The sequence below is a fragment of the Phyllobates terribilis genome, unplaced genomic scaffold, assembly GCF_046119375.1.
Source record: "Phyllobates terribilis strain yellow unplaced genomic scaffold, ASM4611937v1 Scaffold_11__3_contigs__length_659146591, whole genome shotgun sequence".
NCBI lineage: Eukaryota > Metazoa > Chordata > Amphibia > Anura > Dendrobatidae > Phyllobates > Phyllobates terribilis.
Window position 1 is genome coordinate 329,116,990 of NW_027362771.1, and position 24,926 is coordinate 329,141,915.

A 24,926-nucleotide genomic window follows, 5' to 3' on the forward strand; every position below is an offset into this window, starting at 1 on the left:
TTTCCTCCTAGCCATGAGAACGCTAAGAGGTTGAATTTCACCATCTGCAAGCTCTTGGCTACAGAAATGCTGCCTTTCCGCCTGGTGGACACAGAGGATTTTCGAGACCTTATGTCCGTCGCAGTGCCCCAATACCAGATGCCCAGTCGGCACTACTTCTCAAAGAAAGGTGTGCCTGCGCTCCACCAGCATGTCGCACACAACATCACCGCTTCTTTGAGAAACTCTGTGTGTGACAGGGTGCATTTCACCACAGACACTTGGACGAGTAGGCATGGACAGGGGCGTTACATGTCGCTGACTGGGCACTGGGTAACTATGGTGACAGCAGGACAAGGGGCTGCTGTCCAAGTCTTGCCGTCCCCACGAGTTGTGCGTCAATCCTCTTTATGTCAAAGTTCCTCCACTGCTTCTGCCTCCTCAACCTCCTCTCGGTCTTCCACCTGCACCCAAAGCCTGTCTGGTCATGCCACAAGCTTTCTAACTGCGCAGAAGGGATCCTGCACACCTCCTTACTATGCTGGCAGTAGGGCTCAACGTCATCAGGCGGTTTTTACATTGAAATGTCTGGGAAATGTGAGTCACACAGCTGAGGAGTTGTGGTCAGCTCTGGAGAACCAATTTCATGAATGGTTGTCTCCACTGGACCTGAAACCAGGGAAGGCCGTGTGCGACAATGCTGCAAACCTGGGTGCGGCCCTTCGCCGGGGCAATGTCACACACGTGCCTTGTATGGCTCACGTGTTGAACCTGGTTGTCCAGCAATTTTTAGCCCACTATCCCAGACTAGATGGCCTTCTGCAGAGGGCACGGTCGCTGTGTGCTCACTTCCGCCGTTCGCATCCCGCAGCTCAGCGACTTACATCACTACAGAAGTCGTTGGGCCTGCCACTTCACCGGCTAAAATGCGATGTGCCTACCCGGTGGAATTCAACTCTGCACATGTTGCAGCGACTGTGGCAGCACCGACAAGCCCTGGTGCAATACGTTCTGACGTATAGCCTGGGCCAACGAGATTCAGAGGTGGGGCAAATCACGCTGGAGGAGTGGTCTCAGATCAGGGACCTATGCACCCTTCTGCACAGTTTTGAAATGGCGACGAAGATGTTTAGTGCTGACGATGCCATTATCAGCATGACTATTCCGGTGATTTACATGCTGGAGCACATGTTAAACAGAATTCGGAGTCAGGTGGTGGCACAAGAGGAGGTGGAGGAAGTAGAGGAGGAGGAGTTGTATGCGGAAGGGCTAACATCTGCAAGGTCCAGACTGTCGGCAGCACCAAGGCGGCAGGCATGTGAGGGTGGGGGAGATGGTTTTACCAGGGCGCATGGTAGCAGCCAAACTAGTGAGGAAGGTGCAGGAGCCCAGGAAGAAGTGGAGGACGAAATGATGGAAGACTCATCAGATGAGGGAGACCTTGATCACATTTCTGTTGTGCGAGGTTGGGGGGAGAGGACAGAGGAAGGAAGCATGATTGTTACCTCGCCACCAACACAACAGGGACTTGGTGCTCCTGGATGCGCAACACACATGAGTGCCTTCTTGCTGCACTACCTGCAACATGACCCTCGAATTGTGAGAATTAGAAATAATCCTGACTACTGGGTTGCCACACTGTTAGATCCCCGGTACAAAAGTAAATTTGCAGAAATTATTCCTGCCATAGAAAGGGATGCACGCATGCAGGAGTATCAGCAGAGACTGTTGCAGAATCTTACATGTGCTTTTCCACAAAATACCAGTAGTGCACGTAGTGAATCTCACAGTTCCAACTTGCCAACCGTGGGACCGTCAAGTGTTCAGCACTCAAACCGTAACAGAACCACAGTATCTGCTGGTAACATCAATTTTGCGGAATCATTTCACCACTTTTTTAGCCCATCCTTTGCAAGGCCACAGGAGACAAGAAGTCTGACACATAGTCAACGCCTAGAGACGATGGTACAGGAGTATCTCCAAGTAAACATTGAAGCCACGACTGTGTCACTGGACCCTTGCTCTTTTTGGGCTTCCAATCTGGATAAATGGCCGGAGCTAGCCACTTACGCCTTGGAGATCTTGTCATGCCCCGCAGCAAGCGTTCTGTCTGAACGTGTGTTCAGCGCTGCTGGTGGTGTGCTGACAGATAAGCGCACGCGGCTCTCCACTGATAATGTAGACAGACTCACGTTCATAAAGATGAACAAATCATGGATCCGAAACGACTTTTCTACCCCTGTGTCATCCTGGGGAGAGTAAAAGCTTGATGATTGGTTAAAATCACCCTACCAACCGTTTTAAGCTTTCAAATTACTAATCATGTTTATCTGTATCTTGGCTGGAAAATAATTTGGGCTTTGTAGCAGTGTGCAGCACTGATCCTATTAGGCCATCTATACTAAAGCTTCACCAGATTTAAAATTAATAATAATTTTTAGCTGCATCTAGCCCGGAAAATAATTTTGGGGCTCCGAGATGCGCAAGACACATAAGTGCCTTCTTGCTGCACTACCTGCAGCATGACCCTCATATTGTCAGAATTCGAAGTAATCATGACTACTGGGTTGCCACACTCTTAGATCCCCCAAACTTTTCGATCAACCTTTTCATTTTAATAAAGACCAAAAAAATGTTCATTTTTGAAATTATAAGCATTAGCAGGTTGTTAGAAACTGAAATCAAACAGTTTTCAACTCAAAACTTTATTCTAGGTGATGTTACATTTTCACATAGGACCCCTTGTTCGAAAGGAGCTTCTGAACTCTCTCGTCCATTGAATTTGTCAGGTTTTGGATGGTTTCTGCTTCAATTGTTTTGCATGAGGACAGAATACCCTCCCAGAGCTGTTGCTTAGATGTGAACTGCCTCCTGCCATCATAGACACTCCTTTTAATGATGCTCCAAAGGTTCTGAATGGGGTACAGGTCAGAGGAGCATGGGGGTCACACCATAAGTTTGTCCCCTTTTATGCCCATATCAGCCAGAGATGCAGATGTTTTATGTGCAGCATGAGATGGTGCATTATCATGCAGAAAAATGATCTTGCTGTGAAATACACGGTTCTTCCTCTTGAACCATGGCAGGAAGTGCTGTTTGAGAAAATCCACATACATTATGGAGTTCATCTTTAGCGCCTTCAGGGATCCTAAAGGGGCCGACAATCTCTCTCCCCATGATTCCAGCCCAAAACATTACTCCACCTCCTCCTTGTTGGCGCTGTAGCCGTGTTTGCGTGGGGTGTCCATCAACCAGCCATCCTCCACTCCATCCATCTGGACCATCGAGCGCTGCACGGCACTCATCCGTGAACAAAACAGTTTTGAAATCAGTCTTCATGTAATGTTTGGCCCACTGGAGCCGTTTCTGCTTGTGTGAAGTGGATAGAGGAGGTCGACAGGATGGCGTATGCACAGCTGCAAACCTCTGAAGGACCCTGCATCTTGTTGTTCGGGGGACGTTGGAGGCACAAGCAGCTTCAAAAACTTGTCTGCTGCTATGACAAGGCTTTTTTGCCGCTGCTCTTTCAACCTGACGTAATTGCCTGTAGGAAAGAGTCCTCAATTTGCCCTTATCAGCACGCACACGTGTGTACTGTGAATCAGCTACATACTTCTTGATTGCCAAGACACTTCATCCTGATCATCGCACAATGTTGATTGTAGTCATGCCTTGACCTAAACACTCCACAATTTGTTGCTTCTCAGCAGCCGACACATCCTTTTTCTTTCCCATTTTGGCAGAAAATGTAGGCTGCTTAATAATGTGAGACAGCCTTCTTAAGTAGTCTTGCCTTTCATTGGACACACCTGCCAAACTAATTAGCACAGGTGTCTGCAATTGCTTACAGTGATATAAAGAGCCCTGACACACATCACCATCAATGAGTTTAACTGACAAACAAACAAATTCTTCCCTTATCACTCCTAAACACTTTTTGCATAATAATTTGGAACGCAGTGTACATGTGCTTTTCCACAAAACACCAGTGGTTCACGTAGTGAATCTTACAGTTCTAACTTGCCAACCGTGGTCTGTATGGAGTTGTTCAATAAAGGGCCCAAAATTAAGATAACATAAATGGGAGAGGTCTCTATGAATAGGAATTCCTAAGTATTTGATACCCTGTGAGGGCCAGGCAAAGGGAAAGTTGGACTGGATGGAATCCTATTTGGATTTGGGGAGGGAGACATCGAGGGCCTCAGACTTCGCTGCATTGATTTTAAAATTTGACCATGTAACAAAGTGATCTATTTCAGCCATAACAGCATGGATGGATATATGTGATTGAGTGATATATACTAGGACATCATCAGCAAATAGAGAGCACTTGTACTCGGTGCCTCCCTCCTCAATCCACCTAATATTGGGGTTATGGCGAATTGATGAGAGCAGGTGCTCCGTCACTAGGATGTATAAGAGAGGGGACAGAGGACATCCCTGCCTTGTCCCATTGGTGATTGTGAAAGGTGATGAAAATGTTCTGATGCACCCCCTGGGCCTTGGGACACCCGGAGCCGGACCCTTTTTGGTGGATGCTGGTGGTTGTAGTCTTTGTGGCGGCGACCCGGTTCCGTGGCTCAGGGTGGTCAAACCAGTGGCGGAACTATTTATGTGGTTTTGATGTTTAAATGTCCGACTACGCTACCCGTGGATTGCGGTCAGAGTGAACCGCCGCTGCAGGGCAGACTGCTGAGGCTGGTGTTGTGGGTGCAGCAGAGCGTAGCATAACTCCCCACGGGAGGAGTATAGCCTCAGGGCAGTGTATGCGGAGGATGGGGGTGATGGTGCAGGGCAGCAGCAGTAACGACACGGAGTCAGTGATGCAGTCCAGGGCCTTTACTCACAGTTCTTATTATCCAGACCACGTCTGCAGGTAACGGCTGCCCACGTCGTACTGTGCTCACCAGGTGAGGGGCTCAGACAACTCCCAGATAACTTTGGAGCGCTTCACAGGACCCCCTTCGTGTGTCCTTTGTCTGGCCTTTCTTACCAACCCTTCTGTCCGGCTGCCTCGGGCCTCCTCTTGGTAAACTTGGCGCCAGTTTCCCTGACCCTATGTGGTGCCTTCCTAGCGGGTGTAGCGAGGGGCTGCGCCACATAAAATGTCACAGCCTCCGGTTTCTAGCTGAGGGTCGTTTCCTGCCTCCACTAGTTTCGGGGACCGGTCTCCCCCTTTGGCCTGACCCCTCCACGCAGGTGGATTCGGGCGTGCGGTGGCGACTCGCCCGTCCGCACCCCTGGGATCCCTTCATTCCTCGTTCCTGGAGCCTTCTCCGCTCCTCTTCCTTCCTTCTCCCTCTTCCAGGCCTGGGCCTCTGTTACTAGGCCCGCCTCCGGAGCAGAGCTCATGCAGAGCCCCTGCTCCCTGCCACTTCTGCTCAGACTTCTCTGCACTGAACTAAGATGGTGCCCACCTTTTATACTCCCTTCTCAATGCACCCAGGAACTGCTTCCTCCCTGCTCCTGCACTACAGGGTTCCCCTTCCTCAGTGTTCCCTCCCCTCACTCCAGCCAGGGACAGGGACTGTCGTGCCCATCTCAGAGGCATATTGGTCGCCCTGCCCCACGGCAATGTGGTGTAATGCATGCAGGTGTCGGGTCCTGATCCACACTCCATCCTTACCTGAGAGTGAGATATCACACCTCTGGGTGAGGTGCAATACCTCTGTAGCAACCGAGCCCTCAGGGTGCTACAGTTCCATTCATCTTCAGCCTAGGTGACGTATTGTGATACAGGGCCGTGATTTTGGCTATAAAAGGGTCCCCTAGACCCCTACCCCAAACTTTTTAAGAGAATCATATATGGCGTGCCAGGAGACTCTATGGAATGCTTTCTCAGCATCCAACGAGAGTATCTAATTACAAATTTTTAACTGCATCTAGCCCAGGAAATATTTTGTGCCTAGTAGCAGTGTCTGCTAGTCAGCGGATTATCCTGGCTGTTAAGCAAGCTACACCACCTGTAGTTTAGACACTTAATTTTTTCAAAGGAAATGCTTCGGGACCATGGGATACTCAGTGAAGAGCATCAGGAGGCACCCCAAGGCATAGGGGCTGGGACTGGCAGTAGGATGCCTTGTGGTGGACAGCCGAGCTCGATCCTTATAAAAGCTTTTTAACTGCAGCAGCTTTAGTGGACGCTACTGGAGCTGGAATTACGCGGCTGCTGGCATGAGACTTGCCCTCCAATAGATCCTTGTAAATGGATTTAAAGTGTATTCATTCAAATTAGAGAGACAATTTAAATTAAAAAGCTTAGAGCTGCCTCCACCACAGGGGGGCTCGCTCGACCCACCAGCGGACAGGCACCAGTATTGGGAGAGGGGGGCTGGCCATCAGGGTTCACCGCGGCTCTGGCACAAACCCGGCGACACGGAGGTGGCACGGGCAGGAGCGGACTGGCCGTGTCGGCTTCTCACTTTTTGGATTTTAGAAGGGCATGACATGCCTATATCTGTGTCTCCCCCTCCTTTTACTCCTCCACCTCTTTTATTTTCGCATGACTATATGTACTTGTCACTTTTCCATGTGTTAGTTATGTCTTCTGAGCAGTTTGTCAGCTTTTGGACACCTTTGAAGGTGTTTTCTATGTGTTTCTATGTGTTTTTGTTTGCCTGCCATTGGTTTTAACGGTGTTCGAAGGTGTTCGACGAACAGTTCGGCGAACACACGGGTGTTCGACGAACCGAACCGAACTCGAACACTACGGGGGTGGCTCAACACTAGTTAACAACAATAACAAAAATAATTATAATAACAATTAAGTTACAGTAAGTCCCGTAACCTGGTGTCCATTTCACCGAAGAAAGAACATGAGGGATCTGCCTGAAAACCCTCAACGTAGGCCCTGGGCATGGCAACATGGCATAAGTGATCCAGGTGCTGGACCACGTCTTCGGCCACGCCAAACGGGTTTTTGTTCTGTGGTCAAATAAAGGGGCACTTTTGACGAGTGCAACTATTTACAAATAAAGTTTTTGGCTGCTCACAGTCCTCAGCCTACAAGTCTCTGTACCCTGACGTGTAACTACAGGCACACATTTATTTCAGTCTACATAATAAACAATAACAGTAGCAATACCCACTGGGTAACTATTTATAGTGTAGGCACTTTGTGCTTATTCCCTAAACCGGGCAGGGATCTGTCCTTGTGGGCTGCGTGTGGACCTTTGTAGCACTGGGGTGTCACTAGTGTCTCTGCATGCCCTCTCTATTAATCTAGCAGGTGTACGTGCTGGTAGATTATAGAACTTAATCTCTCTATGGGACTGGCAAGTACACTGTCCACTGGGCCTTCAGGCTCTGCTCCAACGGGTGATTCTCCTCTTACTGGGGACTCTTCCTGTTCCTAAACAGGCTCTACCAGGGCGCTTACAGGTTCTTCTGGTTGTTGATAGAAGTGTATCACTGGTACTATAACTGCTCCATCAAGTTGAGGCCAGTCCACAGGGAAATCTCCTAGAACTGTGTGAAGCACGTCTTCCTTGGGTTCTTCCGGTGCTATCGGAGGTACTTCTTGCTCTGTTGTCTTCAGTAGACCTGGGCACACTTTCAGATGGTCTCTTGAGACTGTTGCAGTTGTTTTACCTCCATCTTTGCTAATCAGGCAGGTTTTACTGTTGTCAAACTTGGAGTTCAACACTATGTAGGGCTCTCTTTCCCACTGGTCATCGAGCTTGTGACTTCTTCTCTTCCGCTTTAGCACTATCTCTCCAGGTGCCAATGGTTCCGCTGGTGCATGTTTATTGTACTGTTCTTCTTGTTTTTCCCTTACTCTGTTCAGACTGTCTTCGACACAGGCCTGTACTCTCCTGTACTGCTCTTGCCGATTTGTATCCCAGTCTTCAGTGGAAATATCTGCTTCAGGTTCTACCACTCCGAGTTCCAGGTCCATGGGCAACTTTCCGGGTCTTGCTCTCATGGGGTACGCTGGGGTACAATTAGTAGAACTCACAGGTATGTGATTGTACAGATCTACCAGGTCAGGTAGTTTGTCTGGCCACTGGTTTCTTTCTTCCAAGAGTAAGGTTTTCAGCAGGTCTATGACGAAGTTGTTCATTTTTTCACACAACCCATTGGTCTGAGGGTGATACGGGGTAGTCCAGATCTTTTTGCATCCGTACAGGTGGCAGAACTCTTTAAACTGCTCGGCTTCAAAGGCAGGGCCTTGATCCGTCAGCACTTTGTCTGGGTATCCATGGGGCCTGCAGAAGTATGCTTGGAACGTTCTTGGTGCAGTCTCTGCTGTCAGATCCTTAACAGGGGCTACCACCAGGAACCGGGAACAATGATCCACCATGGTCAGTGCATAGGAGTAGCCTGACCTGCTGGGTGACAGCTTGACGTGATCCAGAGCGACGATCTCCAGGGGCTGGGTTGTCTTGATGGACTGCAAGGGTGCTTTCTGGCTGCCATAGTCTTTTCTTCTGAGGCTACAGGGCCCACAATTCCGGCACCACCTCTCTATGGAGCTACGCACTCCAACCCAATAGAACCGGTCCTTCAACAGGGTTTCCAGCTTCTTCCAGCCAAAGTGACCTGCTTGATCGTGGTAGGCCTCCAACACCATCTGGATATCCGTTCTGGGTACAAAAATCTGCCACACCATTTCATGGGTCTTGGGGTTGACATATCTTCTGCACAGCTTCTCTCTATAGATGAACAGCCGGCTTCTCTCATTCCACAGTTGCTTGGCTTGTGGAGGAGCATCTTTCTCCAGGTGAGAACCTTCCTGGGTGATCAGTCTTTTTATAAGGCTGACAACCGGGTCACTGTCCTGGGTCTCCTTCCAACTGTGGTGGGGTAGAGGATTCAGCGTCCTTCCCTGACGTCTTCTGGTGACGTATTGCTCATGGACCACTCTGCTTCGGTGGAAAGCAGGTAATTCAACTTCCTCTAAATCATCCACTTCATCTCGGTGTTTGACTGGTGAGGCATCCTTGACAGGGCATCAGCATTCGTGTTCTTGTGACCTGCCCGGTACTTGATGGTAAACTGATAATTTGACAATCTGGCCACCCAACGCTGTTCCATGGCTCCCAACCTGGCTGTCTCCAGGTGTGTCAAGGGATTGTTGTCAGGAAAAGCTGTAAACTTAGTTGAGGCTAGGTAATGCTTGAACTTTTCAGTGATAGCCCAGATCAAGGCCAGGAACTCCAGCTTGAAGGAACTGTAGTTCTCCGGGGTCCTCTCAGTAGGGCGTAGCTTCCTGCTGGCATGCGCAATTGCCTTCTCTCTTCCATTCTGCTTCTGGGACAACACAGCTCCCAGTCCCTCATTGCTGGCATCGGTGTACAGCAGGAAAGGCTGGCTGTAGTCAGGGTAAGCTAGGATTTCTTCACCAGTCAGGATTTCCTTCATTACTGCAAAGGATTCGGCCTGTTCTTTGCCCCACTGGAATGGGGGACTCTTTCCTATTTTGGACTGTCCTACCAGGAGGTCTTGTAGAGGTGCTACCTTTTTGGTATAGTCATTTATGAACCTCCTGTAGTACCCGACCAGTCCCAGGAATTGCCATACTTCTTTGATGCTTCTCGGTTCAGGCCACTTCAGGATGGCAGTGACCTTCTCCGGGTCTGGTGCTACTCCCTCCAAGCTGACTACGTGCCCCAGGTACTGAACCTTCTGCTTGAGCAAGTGGCATTTAGAAGGCTTTAGTTTCATCCCATACCGGGACAATGCTTCAAATACCTCCGCCCGGTGCTTCAGATGGTCCTCATACATCCTCGAGTACACGATAACGTCATCCAGGTACAGTCGCATTGTCTCGAAGTTCCGATGTCCCAAGCAACACTCCATCAGCCTCTGGAATGTTCCGGGTGCATTGCAGAGTCCAAACGGCATACTGGTGAACTCACACAGTCCCATCGGGGTGGTGAAGGCCGTCTTCTCCCGGTCTTCCTCAGCAACAGAGACTTACCAGTACCCGCTAGTGAGATCCAGTGTAGAGAAGTAATTGGCAGATTTTAGTGCAGCCAGGGATTCCTCTATACGGGGCAAAGGGTATGCATCTTTATGTGTTATGCGATTAATCTGTCAATAATCTACACACATCCTCATGCTACCGTCCTTTTTCCTGACCAGGACCAGGGGAGCTGCCCAAGGGCTACAGCTATCCCTTACTACCCCTGCCTTTTTCATGTCGTGTAACATTTCCTTGGCTTTCTGATAATGTGCTGGTGGTATGTGTCAGTAACGCTCCTGAATGGGTGGATGGTTACCGGTGGGTATGTGGTGTTGTACCCCTTTAACCCTACCAATATCAAGTGGGTGCTTACTAAACACTTGTTCATATTCCTGAACCACTCTGTAAACACCGTGTTTTTGATGGACAGGAGTGGCGTCAGTCCCAACATGGAGCTGTTGACACCAGTCCTCCAGCTGAGCTTCGGAGTCATTGTCCTCCACTGTATCTGGTGGGGTCAAGGATTCCACTGTGTGTATGGCATCATTATTCACAGTATACAATCTAACAACAGTGGCATACCTTGGCAATTTGACTTCCTCCTCCCCACAATTTAGGAGACGTATGGGTACCCTCCCATTGCGTACGTCAACTACCCCTCTAGCAGTTAAGAGTGTAGGTCTGTGCTCCGAGCTGATGGGCTCCACTACCGCCTGGTAGTTCTGTCCCTTGAGACCTATTGCTGCCCTACACCAAATCAGCATCTCACTCATTGGGGGAATCACAATGGGTATCGGGTCTGTCACCCGTACATTACCAATCTCACCACCTGTTAGCTTTACCTGTTGCTGGTACAGGAGGGCTCGAATCTCTCTCTGGAACACCTTCCTCTGCCCTGGTTTGGCAGTGTCAGCAATCTGTTGGAGTAAAAACAACACTTCTCCCAAACAGTTACCAACAATAACTACTAATGCAGGAAAAGGAATATGATGTCATTGGAATCACTGAAACTTGGTGGGACGATACACATGATTGGAATAAAAGGCTAAAAGGATACAACTTATTTGCAAGAAACAGACTTGATAAACGAGGAGGAGGTGTCGCATTGTATGTTAGAAAAGCGTATATCTGCACAGAGATTGAAGCTTCAGAGACTGGGAGTTCTGTGGAAACTGTTTGGGTAAGAATACAAGGAGAGAACAACGGAAAGGACACCATTGTAGGCATTTACTACAGGCCACCTGGGCAAGCTGAAGATATGGATGAACTCTTTATGTATCAAATGACCAAGTTCTCCAAAAAATATGACGTAGTGGTCATGGGAGATTTCAACTATCCAGACATTTGTTGGGAATCTCTCTCAAGTAAAACTAACAGGTCAAGCAAATTCTTATCCTCTCTTGCTGACAACTTTATCTTCCAAAAGGTAGGGGATCTGCTACTTTGGATCTAATCCTTATAAACAGAGAGGAAATGGTTGAGGAGGTAAAGGTGGCTGGGACCCTAGGAGGCAGCGATCATGCTATTATAGAATTTTGGATAACTAGAGGAGGAAGACATGTGAAGACTCAAACTTCAAGGTTAGATTTTAGAAAGGCAGATTTTAAGAGACTCAGAAAGAGAATAGGAGGGATCCAATGGCTGGATGTCCTTAAGGACAAAAATGTCCAGGAAGGATGGGAAATTTTTAAAAATGAGATTCTCAAAGCACAATCGTTAACAATCCCGAAAAGTAGGAAGAATGGGAAGCATTTAAGGAAACCAGGATGGATGAACACAGAACTTAAACACATGCTAAAAAGAAAGAAAGAAATGTTTATTAAATGGAAAGAGGGAGGCATATCTAAAGAAGATTATAATGCAGTCTGCAGATCCTGCAGGGCACGTATCAGGTTAGCTAAAGCTGACAATGAATTAAGCTTGCAAGAGATGTCAAAAGCAATAAAAAAGGATTTTGGGGGTATGTCAAAAGTAAAAGAAAAGTCAAAGATGCTATAGGATTTTTACAGGATGAAAATGGAGAAATGGTAAGAGAGGATGTTGAGAAGGCCGAACTTTTTAATTCCTATTTTGCATCTGTTTTCTCTCAGAAAGAAAATGTAACATCAACTGATCTTCACTGTCCTTTTAAAGGAATAGAGGAATCCAAGTTATCTGTAAACAGAAAGATTGTGAGGGAATATTTAGCTAACATAAATGAGTTCAAGTCTCCAGGTCCAGATGAATTACACCCCAGAGTACTGAAGGAGATCGTAGAAGAAATTTTAGAACCACTCTCCATAATCTTTGAAAATTCTCGGAGAACAGGAGAAGTCCCAGAAGACTGGAGAAGAGCAAATGTTGTTCCTATCTTCAAAAAGGGGAAGAAGGTGGACCCAGGGAACTATAGGCCGGTGAGTCTGACTTCTATACCAGGAAAGATCTTTGAACAAATTATTACACAACATGTATGTAAGTACATGGATAAGAATGAAGTGATTAACCAGAGTCAGCATGGGTTTGTAACTAACAAGTCATGTCAGACTAACTTAATTTCCTTCTATGACAGAATCACTGACTGGGTGGATCAGGGAAATGCTGTAGATATAGTATATCTTGACTTCAGAAAAGCATTTGACAAAGTCTCTCACACCATCCTTATTGAAAAAATGACCAAGTATGCAATGGACCAGGCAACTGTTAGGTGGATTCATAACTGGCTTAGTGATCGGACTCAAAGGGTGGTTGTAAATGGCTTCACATCCAGCTGGATGAATGTCTCAAGTGGGGTACCACAGGGCTCCGTCCTGGGACCTGTATTGTTCAACATCTTTATCAATGATTTAGATGAAGGAATTGAGGGTAAACTGATTAAATTTGCTGATGACACAAAGCTAGGAGGGATAGCTAATACTAGAGAAGAGAGAGAGAGGATTCAAAAAGACCTAAATAAACTGGAGCAGTGGGCAGCAACCAACAGAATGGTTTTTAACAGGGAAAAATGCAAAGTACTACATCTGGGCAATAAAAATGAAAAAAGCATATACAGAATGGGAGGAATAGAGCTAAGCAACAGTACATGTGAAAAAGACTTAGGTATACTAATAGATCATAGACTGAACATGAGTCAACAGTGTGATGCAGCAGCAAAAAAGGCAAATACAATTCTGGGATGTATTAACAGAAGCATACAGTCTAGATCACGTGAAGTCATTATCGGTCTTTATTCCTCTTTGGTCAGACCTCATCTGGAATACTGTGTACAGTTTTGGGCACCACATTTTAAAAAAGACATAGACAAACTGGAGCAAGTTCAGAGAAGAGCGACCAGAATGGTGACTGGTCTGCAAACCATGTCCTATGAGGAACGGTTGCAGGATTTGGGAATGTTTAGCTTGCAAAAAAGAAGACTGAGAGGAGACTTAATAGCTGTCTACAAATATGTCAAGGGCTGTCACATTGTAGAAGGATCATCTTTATTCTCATTTGCACAAGGAAAGACTAGAAGCAATGGGATGAAACTAAATGGGAGGAGACACAGATTAGATATTAGAAAAAACTTTTTGACAGTTAGGGTGATTAATGAGTGGAACAGGCTGCCACGAGAGGTGGTGAGTTCCCCTTCAATGGACGTCTTCAAACAGAGGCTGGACAGACATCTGTCTGAGATGATCTAGTGAATCCTGCTTTGAGCAGGGGGTTGGACCAGATGACCCAGGAGGTCCCTTCCAACTCTACCATTCTATGATTCTATGATTCTATGAATATTTGTACCAAGTATCATATACAAGTCTGTATCACCAGGGTTAGATTCCACTACAATCAGCCCTTGGTCCTTTAGTTCCGCTCTCTCCACCTTCACTGTCACGTCCTTAACCCCTACTAGGTTAAGAGCAAGGCCGTTAGAGGCATACACAGAGAGGGTCGGGGCTGGCGGCTGGAGTTCATCTACGGACCAGTACCTTTTGTAGAGGACATCAGGTATGATGGTTACCTGTGAGACGGTGTCCAGTAATGCAGGTGTGGCTATACCGTCCACCACGATGGACAGGAAAGGCCTTCCTCCTACAAACCGATGGTACCAGCTTGATGGGCCTGGTTGATTTACTCCTGGGTGTCGGCCCTCGGCCTCAGGGTTTGTCCGTTTAAAGGACAGTTCCACACTGTGTGGCCTGCCTTGTGGCAGCGGTAGCAGATGAAGTCTCCTGGAGGGCGACGTTGGTCGTTGGTCCTCCCACGGGGTGGCATTGTCCTCCTCCGGGGTGGCGTTGTCCTCCTACGGGGTGGCGTTGTCCTCCTTCTTCTCCTCATCCAGGGGACATCCTCAGGGCTATCGGCGAGTAGGATAATTCCTTCCGGCTCGGGCTCCGTCTGTAGCTGCAGGGTGCTCAGGACAGTGGCCAGGATTTTACTTAGCTGGCGCACTTCAGAGCGCAGGCTGTCCAGCTCGCTAGGGGGCACTGTTTGCATCTTTGTTTCAGCCATCAATGAAGGAGCAGTGGGTGCTGCGGCCACTGGGGTGGCCCCACCCTGGTAACGCTGGATAGCAGTCCCTGATGTTTCCAGGGGATGTAGACCCTTAATAGCCATGTCCTTCAGGGTGTCAAAGGGGACGTGTGGATGATCTAAAGCCCACCACTGTACAGTTCTGCTCTCCTCCTGGGACCTCAACCCCCGGATGAACTGTTCCGTCAGCATTTTATTCTCATCTTGTATGCTGACTGGACTAACCTGTTTCAGGGCCCGCAGGGCTTCGTGTAAGCGCCAGGCATAGTCCCAGGTTTCTGGGTACAGTGGTAGAACCTCATCCGGAGATCAGTCTCAGTGCGGTTTTCAAAGACAGTTTGCAGTCTCTTAAAGATGATGGATACTGATTCCTGGTCTGTGGCTGGCCAGGTTTCAACTTCCCGCCTTGCAGCACCAGTTAATTGTCCCAGCACAACAGCGGCTCTCTGCTTACCAGTCATAGAATACATGTCCAGTACACTGCATATTTTCCTTTTGAATCCAGACAGGGTGTCTGGTTTGCCATCATACTGGGGAAGCCATTTCGCTCCAGGGATATACGGCAGGGCCATGGGTATCAACGGAGTCACGACCCCTGCTGGTGGGGCGGCAGCTCCGGCCTGTGCAGCGCCGGGCGAAAGTTGGGCATCAGGAGCGGTAGCCGGTGCTCCGGCGGCTTGCTGGTCGTCGGTCATGGTTGCGCCCCCCTAGTAAACCTTAGCCTACCTTCTTTACTTGGATCGGGTAGGCTGCAGCTCCACAGGCGACGGTCTCCTTCCAGGGCCTTGCGTCTCCCTCGCGGCTGACGTCAGAGCGTGCGCTTGACAACGGTCTTCTTCTAGGACCTGACGCTTCCTGGTTCGGCGTCAACGCGCGAGGTGGGGCCTGGGCTTCGCGCGATTCCAGCGGTTACGCCTCTCCGATTCCCGCGGTTAACCCCCTCTTCTTCCCGCGTGGCGACAGGAAAATGGCGGATAATGGCGGGAAACCTCGGGAATGGCGGGAAATATTCACCACAGTAAGTGTTATAGTCTTTTAAGGTGCACAGTACCCGGTGGCAGCGGCACGGAATCCTGTTCGTTGCAACGAGCACGAAATCCTGTTCGTGACGCCAGAAGTTGACGCACCCCCAGGGCAATGGGGTACTCGGCAGCTGGGCCTATGGATGCTGGTGGGGGGGGGGTATGTCACAGTGGCTGGCCCGTTCCGTGGCCCAGGGCGGTCAACCAAAAAGGGGGATTGTAACTTGGATAGGAAAAATAAAATAAATAGTTTGTGATGCCACCTGTGGTACCTGGTAAGGTTTACCAGTGCTGCTGCAGACCTCCGGGGGGTGATGGGATGGCAGCTGAGGTGTTTCTGCTCTCCACAGGTGGAGCGGGCCCCCGGGGCAGTGTGGAGTTTGGTGGGTGGTGATGCTGGGACTTGTAGTGCAGGCGGATGGCGCAGCAGGAGTAATTGACAGAGACAGGGCATTCGTTTCAATACCTGTACTGGTGCGGATGTCAGGTACGGTCCAGGGTACTCAGTAGGATGGGTGCACTTCAGGACTTCTCCCCAGTGAGCGGGTATAAGGCCTCCTGGTCCATGTCTGCCTCTCTGTATGCTCCTGGCCAGCCTGCAACTGGGCCTAGCTTATGTGTCTTGCTGTTCCTTCACCTGTCACTCGGTAGTAGGACTTTCTGCTGGCAACCACTATCCCTGGTAACGCTGGGGCCTTCGTGGTTCCTAGTCTTGTGTGGGTCTAGCTTCAGGTCTGCCAGGGACTTGTAGTCCTCCTGGAATGCCGGTGGTCCCTACTGGATATAAAGGGACCCTGTAGGCGCGGACCCGGTGTCCGGTTTGTATACTGGGGTGAGCCTATGGTGCTCCTCTGCCCCCTCGACTCCTCTCTCCTTTCTCCTCTTGCCTTCGGCCACACTCGGGGCCCTCAGATCTCAGCAGTAGACGCGCTGCGTCTTCGCTGCTCTCAGTGCCAGCACGCTCTCAGACTCTCTCTCTGTCTGCCTACTAACTGCACCCTCCATATATATATCCCTAATGGGCTCCCTCTGGTGGTGTGAGGTGGAAGGGTGGAGGTGTTTGTATGTCATGAGGGCCTCTTGTGGAGAAGTCCGTCCATGCACCCTTGGTCCTGTGGTACCTGTGCACAGCAGGGTGCCACAACATCACCACTCTCTGCCAGGTGAGCTGCTGTGACATTACCACTCTCTGCCAGGTGAGCTGCTGTGACATCACCACTCTCTGCCAGGTAAGCTGCTGTGACATTACCACTCTCTGCCAGGTGAGCTGCTGTGATATCACCACTCTCTGCCAGGTGAGCTGCTGTGACATCACCACTCTGCCAGGTGATCTGCTGTGACATCACAATTTCACCATAAATAATATTATTCGACACAATGCAGCTCCACCTTTGATTATCAAAGATTCTATAGGCAGTGAAATGTAGCATATATCTGATATATGACCATTACCCTTTTTTTCATTGTGCACAGTGTGAAATAAAATCTGCTACTGCCTGGGAATCATTCACAGGCAGGTTGGCTTGTTCTTTTTTATCATAGGTTTTGTTTCTGTACTTTAAAGGGCACCTGTCATGTGAAAAAATGCTATTAAACTGAAGATATGGGGTTATTTTGCAGGTTAATTGAGTTCTGAACTTGCCCAGCGCCCGCACTTAAGAGCTACACTGTCGGGAGGAAACTAACTTTACTCCCCCCGGCAGGGGGGTAGCATCGGTACGGTGCAGTCACCGCTCTGTATATAGTCAGCGGTGACGGTAACCGCTCCCACGGCACTGACTGACAGCTCGCTCAGCATTTTGGCCGGCTGTCAGTGCCAGAGGTGCAGTTACAGCCGCCTCTCTCTATAAACAGAGAGTGGTAATTGAAACCACCCTGTGACTGAACAAAGAATGCTGCTGGGAGGAATAAAGTTAAGTTCCTCCCTGTAGTGGAGATCTATGTTCAGGCGCCGTATGGTGTCAGAACGCTATTATCCTACAGATTAATCCTATATCTGCAAGTTAATAGCGTTTTTTCACGTGACAGGTTCCCTTTAAGTATGCCAGTGAAGACATTGCTCGTCATAATTTGGGGCCCAGGATACTGCCACACTGAGCACTAAACCTCAGGAAGTTTGACAATAGTCACCTTGGTGTATAGTTTCCGAGAACTGCACAGATCTTTCTCATCTTCAGCTAGGTCTCAGACGTGTAACTTCCTGTGGTGCGCTGCTCTCACATTTTAGAGGACTGGAAGGCACCACAGTTTACCTGCTGTTACCCAACCTCCAGTCTCTGGTCTCTCTTTTCATTGACTGGCACAATATCAAGCATCAAGGCATACTGTATGTTTTGTGCTCTTCCTGACAGATATTGCATATTTCTCAAACTTCTCCTTTTTATGTAATAGACCAAGTTTGTCATCTCAGTAGTTTCAGAGCTGTAAATATTTTTAGTTGGACCTGGAGGACCTATAGAAAATATACTTTCACAAACTGGAACTTCTGGTAGCATGGCTTTAAGCTGAAAATTAAGCGTCTACATTGGAAGGAACTATAGAACTGTGGACGTAAAAGGATGTCGTTGATACAGTTTAAAGATGCTTTCTGGGTAAGTACTTGATATTTTTTTTTACCAATTTTTTAAGATTATTTCATAGATATGTTGAAAAAAATCTAGAACTCGTAGAAATTTACACAAGGGTTTATTAAGGTAACAGAGGAGGTCCTGCTCCATTAACTAGAGTTAGAATCATGGCGAACCTTGCCCTGGGTGCCATGCAAGACATTGAGCATTGGTGCCACAAGAATCTGCACAGTGGTTACCCCACAATGAGAGCTGATCACTGGAGCGTGCAGCAGAGGGACTTCTTATCCCCAGGGGGATTCACAACATGAAAAGGAGTGTCTAAAGCAAAACAAGTGGTAATGCTTTTTAGTAACCCCTGTGGTAAGCAGAATTCCCCCTTTATATTAAACATACAGGGGTTCTCCTTGAGTAGTTGCACTACTTTTGTTAAGCTGTATTGGTAGGAAGGTCCCATAGCCTTGCAAGCTTGGCACAACATAGTAGCAGGGATGACTCCCTCTTAGGGCTTGTTTTCACCTATCCGGCTGTCCTTAATTTTTTCCCTCAGACACAGCATAGACACAAACTGGGGGGACACTGAAGAAAAACTGATCCCATAGTTTATCACCATGTGCATTGGTTGTTGCACCAGACTCTTCAAGGAGCTAGATCTAAAAACGCAGTATGTTTTAGCAAAAAAAAAAAAACTGGTTAAAAAAGTCGGATGACGACTGATGCATATAGTGGTGGCCAAAAGTATTGGAACCCCTGCAATTCTGTCAGATAATACTCAGTTTCTTCCTGAAAATGATTGCAGTCACAAATTCTTTGGTATTATTATCTTCATTTAATTTGTCTTCAATGAAAAAAGACAAAAAGAATTGTCCTAAAGCCAAATTGGATATAATTCCACACCAAACCTAAAAAAGGTGGTGGACAAAAGTATTGGCACTGTTTGAAAAATCATGTGATGCTTCTCTAATTCGTGTAATTAACAGCACCTGTAACTTACCTGTGGCACCTAACAGGTGTTGGCAATAACTAAATCACACTTGCAGCCAGTTAACATGGATTAAAGTTGACTCAACCTCTGTCCTGTGTCCTTGTTGTGTACCACATTGAGCATGGAGAAAAGAAAGAAGACCAAAGAACTGTCTGAGGACTTGAGAACCCAAATTGTGAGGAAGCATGAGCAATCTCAAGGCTACAAGTCCATCTCCAAAGACCTGAATGTTCCTGTGTCTTCCGTGCACAGTGTCATCAAGAAGTTTAAAGCCCATGGCACTGTGGCTAACCTCCCTAGATGTGGACGGAAAAGAAAAATTGACGAGAGATTTCAACGCAAGATTGTGCGGATGGTGGATAAAGAACCTCGACTAACATCCAAACAAGTTCAAGCTGCCCTGCAGTCCGAGGGTACAACAGTGGCAACCCGTACTATCCGTCGGCGTCTGAATGAAAAGGGACTGTATGGTAGGATACCCAGGAAGACCCCACTTCTTACCCCGAGACATAAAAAAGCCAGGCTGGAGTTTGCCAAAACTTACCTGAGAAAGCCTAAAACGTTTTGGAAGAATGTTCTCTGGTCAGATGAGACAAAAGTAGAGCTTTTTGGGAAAAAGCATCAACATAGAGTGAACAGGAAAAGAAAAGAGGCATTCAAAGAAAAGAACACGGTCCCTACAGTCAAACATGGCGGAGGTTCCCTGATGTTTTGGGGTTGCTTTGCTGCCTCTGGCACTGGACTGCTTGACCGTGTGCATGGCATTATGAAGTCTGAAGACTACCAACAAATTTTGCAGCATAATGTAGGGCCCAGTGTGAGAAAGCTGGGTCTCCCTCAGAGGTCATGGGTCTTCCAGCAGGACAATGACCCAAAACACACTTCCAAAAGCACTATAAAATGGTTTGAGAGAAAGCACTAGAGACTTCTAAGGTGGCCAGCAATGAGTCCAGACCTGAATCCCATAGAACACCTGTGGAGAGATCTCAAAATGGCAGTTTGGAGAAGGCACCCTTCAAATATCAGGGACCTGGAGCAGTTTGCCAAAGAAGAATGGTCTACAATTCCAGCAGAGCATTGTAAGAAACTCATTGATGGTTACCGGAAGCGGTTGTTCGCAGTTATTTTGGCTAAAGGTTGTGCAACCAAGTATTAGGCTGAGGGTGCCAATACTTTTGTCTGGCCCATTTTTGGAGTTTTGTGTGAAATGATCAATGATTTGATTTTTGCTTCATTCTCTTTTTTGTTTTTTTCCTTGCAAGCAAATTAAATGAAGATAATAAGACCAAAGAATTTGTGATAGCAATCATTTTCAGGAAGAAACTGAGTATTATCTGACAGAATTGCAGGGGTGCCAATACTTTTGGCCACCACTGTATATCTTCATCAGTTTTCACATCTGCTGCAATCATTTGAAACACAAGAAATCTGACCCTGATTCAGCTGATAAGTGGAAACCAAATTTTACCTTTACTTATATAATAATATTTACTATGTATAGACTATAAACAAGTACATATACCGCAGACATGAATCAATTCAATATGTATGAGTTTGGAAATTATTTTAGGGTGATGATTTGCACTAATAATGGAGCTGCTAGCAAAATAAATACATTTAACAAAATAAAATTTGCCGTTTCTCATGGTTCACCCAGATAGCTTTAAGCAAGACAAACAACAGATTAGCAGATAAACAAAAAAAGCTGCCTCGCCGTGTCCTCTTTGTATAGCTCAATCCGTTTTGCAATGCTGTGGGTCTCCAACCAATAGCCGTGACTAAAGGCTTCACATAAGAAAAATAACATCATGACAATAAAAAAGAAAAAGTTCCAAAGAGACTGTTTGGATTACAAACATGATAAAGTTTATGATTGGAAAAGGAACATAAGGTTTATTTCCCAATATCCAAAAAAACTGAGGGATAAAACTGACATAAAATCTATCCTGAAGAATAATCCAGATGACAAAACTCCATCCAGAAATGTAACTTTTTCATCTGAGGAAGGTTTTTCAGATGTATATGCAGAGAGCTCAGAAGATGGAACAGGAGGAGACTGTAGTAATCCTGCTTCAAAAAACGACAGGAGAAGCGACCGAGGAGGAGGAGGAAATCCAGATCCCCCAAGCTTCAATACGAGGGGCAAGAAAAAGTAGACAGCCTATGGTCTAGTGTCATTGTGCTTACCCCTACAATTCTCTCTGAACATGAGATCAGTATCTTAAGTAAAGGGACAAATTTTGTTCCGAATCAGGATTTTGATTTATTTCAAACGATTCTAGATATAAATAAACTAGCCAGATTATTGACAGTGAAAAAGCATTTTTATAATGATCTCCATGTCCCTGGGGAATTGTATAAGGAGGAGGATAATTGTGAAACCCTTGCACAATTGACGTTTGATGAACAATGTGCACGGCTTGCTTTGGAGGATTTAAAAGGTGAATCAGGTGATGTTGATCTTATACATGTTGATACTAAGGATTTTCGTATATTGAATCCATCTTTCTATCCAAAAGATTCTAAGGCTGAATGCATTTCAACTTTTCAGTCTTTAATTGAAAGAGATTTGATAGAACTTTCTCAAAAAATGAAACAGAGTGTATCAAATAATAAAAAAAATAATTTAACCATAGATGAGAAAAAAGCAATCACCAGCTTATCAATGAGAGATGACCTGGTGATTAAAAAATCCGACAAAGCAGGCTATATTGTTGTTATGGATAAGAAACTCTATGAAAAATGTGTTTATGATATCCTGGATGATAATGAGACGTATAAAAGGATACAATTTAATCCTACATATGCAGGAAAATCTTGAGTAAATTGGTTGAAGATGGAGATAAAATGGGGGTGTTTACTGAAAAAATGAGTTATAATATAATACCTGATAATCCGATGACACCAATTTTTCATGGGCTCCCTAAAACCCACAAACTAGAATTTCCTACACCTTTACGCCCCATCATATCGAGTATTTCTTCTTTGAACGAAAATTTAAGTCGGTGGGTAGAATTTTATCTACAGCCATAAAAATGCATCCTATTCAGGAGCTTGCAAACATTTTGTAGAGAGACATAAAGGGGAATTAAATAATTTTTCTTTCTATGGGTTAGAAAAAGTGGATATTCCTATTAGAGGAGGGGATTGGAGGAAAAAACTCCTCCTAAGAGAGTTATTTTGGATTATCAAACTGGATACAAAATACCCCAATGGCATGAACTATAGGAATGATACCCTTTATCTATATTAGATCTCAGAATATTTAATGTCGGGTTTTTTTTTTTCTCTCTTTCTCTGGCTTTCTTGGATTTAGCCTTGTGATTATGCTGATTATTCTCAAATGTGATTGATTGCTAACATATGTGTTTATTGATCAACGGTTGGTCACCATTTGTTTTTATACCATGTATCATAAGGAATCTGTATCTCCGTGAATAAGGGCTTTTGCCAGAAACGCGTTGAGATGCATCCCCAACCTGTATGATCTTTTAATTATTTTCTAATAAATTGAGGATTTTAATTATTCTTGGGACTCACCAAATTTATTTTTCTTAACAGATTAGCAGCTTGTATTAATCAGATTTAAGATCCTCCACTTCATAGGATAAAGGGGAGAAGCGATTGACCTATTATTGCATTAATCACTGGCAGGAATGCGCCAGCTGTAATACTATGTATACATTTATATATACAGTGGTGGCCAAAAGTATTGGCACCCCTGCAATTCTGTCAGATAATACTCAGTTTCTTCCTGAAAATGATTGCAATCACAAATTCTTTGGTATTACTATCTTCATTTAATTTGCTTGCAAGTAAAAAAACACAAAAGAGAATGAAGCAAAAATCAAATCATTGATCATTTCACACAAAACTCCAAAAATGGGCCAGACAAAAGTATTGGCACCCTCAGCCTAATACTTGGTTGCACAACCTTTAGCCAAAATAACTGCAAACAACCGCTTCCGGTAACCATCAATGAGTTTCTTACAATGCTCTGCTGGAATTGTAGACCATTCTTCTTTGGCAAACTGCTCCAGGTCCCTGATATTTGAAGGGTGCCTTCTCCAAACTGCCATTTTGAGATCTCTCCACAGGTGTTCTATGGGATTCAGGTCTGGAGTCATTGCTGGCCACCTTAGAAGTCTCCAGTGCTTTCTCTCAAACCATTTTATAGTGCTTTTGGAAGTGTGTTTTGGGTCATTGTCCTGCTGGAAGACCCATGACCTCTGAGGGAGACCCAGCTTTCTCACGCTGGGCCCTACATTATGCTGCAAAATTTGTTGGTAGTCTTCAGACTTCATAATGCCATGCACACGGTCAAGCAGTCCAGTGCCAGAGGCTGCAAAGCAACCCCAAAACATCAGGGAACCTCCGCCATGTTTGACTGTAGGGACCGTGTTCTTTTCTTTGAATGCCTCTTTTTTTTTCCTGTTCACTCTATGTTGATGCTTTTTCCCAAAAAGCTCTACTTTTGTCTCATCTGACCAGAGAACATTCTTCCAAAACGTTTTAGGCTTTCTCAGGTAAGTTTTGGCAAACTCCAGCCTGGCTTTTTTATGTCTCGGGGTAAGAAGTGGGGTCTTCCTGGGTATCCTACCATACAGTCTCTTTTCATTCAGACGCCGACGGATAGTACGGGTTGACACTGTTGTACCCTCGGACTGCAGGGCAGCTTAAACTTGTTTGGATGTTAGTCGAGGTTATTTATCCACCATCCGCACAATCTTGTGTTTAAATCTCTCGTCAATTTTTCTTTTCCGTCCACATCTAGGGAGGTTAGCCACAGTGCCATGGGCTTTAAAATTCTTGATGACACTGCGCATGGAAGACACAGGAACATTCAGGTCTTTGGAGATGGACTTGTAGCCTTGAGATTGCTCATGCTTCCTCACAATTTGGTTTCTCAAGTTCTCAGACAGTTCTTTGGTCTTCTTTCTTTTCTCCATGCTCAATGTGGTACACACAAGGACACAGGACAGAGGTTGAGTCAACTTTAATCCATGTTGACTGGCTGCAAGTGTGATTTAGTTGTTGCCAACATCTGTTAGGTGCCACAGGTAAGTTACAGGTGCTGCTAATTACACGAATTAGAGAAGCATCACATGATTTTTCAAACAGTGACAATACTTTTGTCCACCCCCTTTTTTAGGTTTGGTGTGAAATTATATCCAATTTGGCTTTAGGACAATTCTTTCTGTGTTTTTTCATTGAAGACAAATTAAATGAAGATAATAATACCAAAGAATTTGTGATTGCAATCATTTTCAGGAAGAAACTGAGTATTATCTGACAGAATTGCAGGGATGCCAATACTTTTGACCACCACTGTATACAGTACAGACCAAAAGTTTGGACACACCTTCTCATTTAAAGATTTTTCTGTATTTTCATGACTTTGAAAATTGTACATTCACACTGAAGGCATCAAAACTATGAATTAACACATGTGGAATTATATACTTAACAAAAAAGTGTGAAACAACTGAAAATATGTCTTATATTCTAGGTTCTTCAAAGTAGCCAATTTTTGCTTTGATGACTGCTTTGCACACTCTTGGCATTCTATTGATGAGCTTCAAGAGGTAGTCACTGGAAATGGTCTTCCAGCAATCTTGAAGTAGTTCCCAGAGATGCTTAGCACTTGTTGGCCCTTTTGCCTTCACTCTGCGGTCCAGCTCACCCCAAACCATCTCGATTGGGTTCAGGTCTGGTGACTGTGGAGGCCAGGTCATTTGGCGTAGCACCCCATCACTCTCCTTCTTGGTCAAATAGCCCTTACACAGCCTGGAGGTGTGTTTGGGGTCATTGTCCTGTTGAAAAATAAATGATGATCCAACTAAACGGAAACCGGATGGAATAGCATGCTGCTGCAAGATGCTGTGGTAGCCATGCTGGTTCAGTATGCCTTAAATTTTGAATAAATCCCCAACAGTGTCACCAGCAAAGCACCCCCACACCATCACACCTCCTCCTCAAAT

At 46.1% G+C, this 24,926-nt stretch overlaps 1 protein-coding gene across 1 annotated transcript in view; it reads left to right on the forward strand.

Moving 5' to 3' along the window:
* Positions 1 to 17,531: 17,531 nt before the first annotated feature.
* PSTPIP1 (proline-serine-threonine phosphatase interacting protein 1) overlaps positions 17,532 to 24,926 on the forward strand; it is a 116,225-nt gene continuing 108,830 nt past the window's right edge. Inside the window, exon 1 of the mRNA XM_073652666.1 lies at positions 17,532 to 17,984. Coding sequence (XP_073508767.1) covers positions 17,952 to 17,984 — 33 coding nt within the window. The 5' untranslated portion in view covers positions 17,532 to 17,951. The remainder of the gene's footprint in view (positions 17,985 to 24,926) is intronic.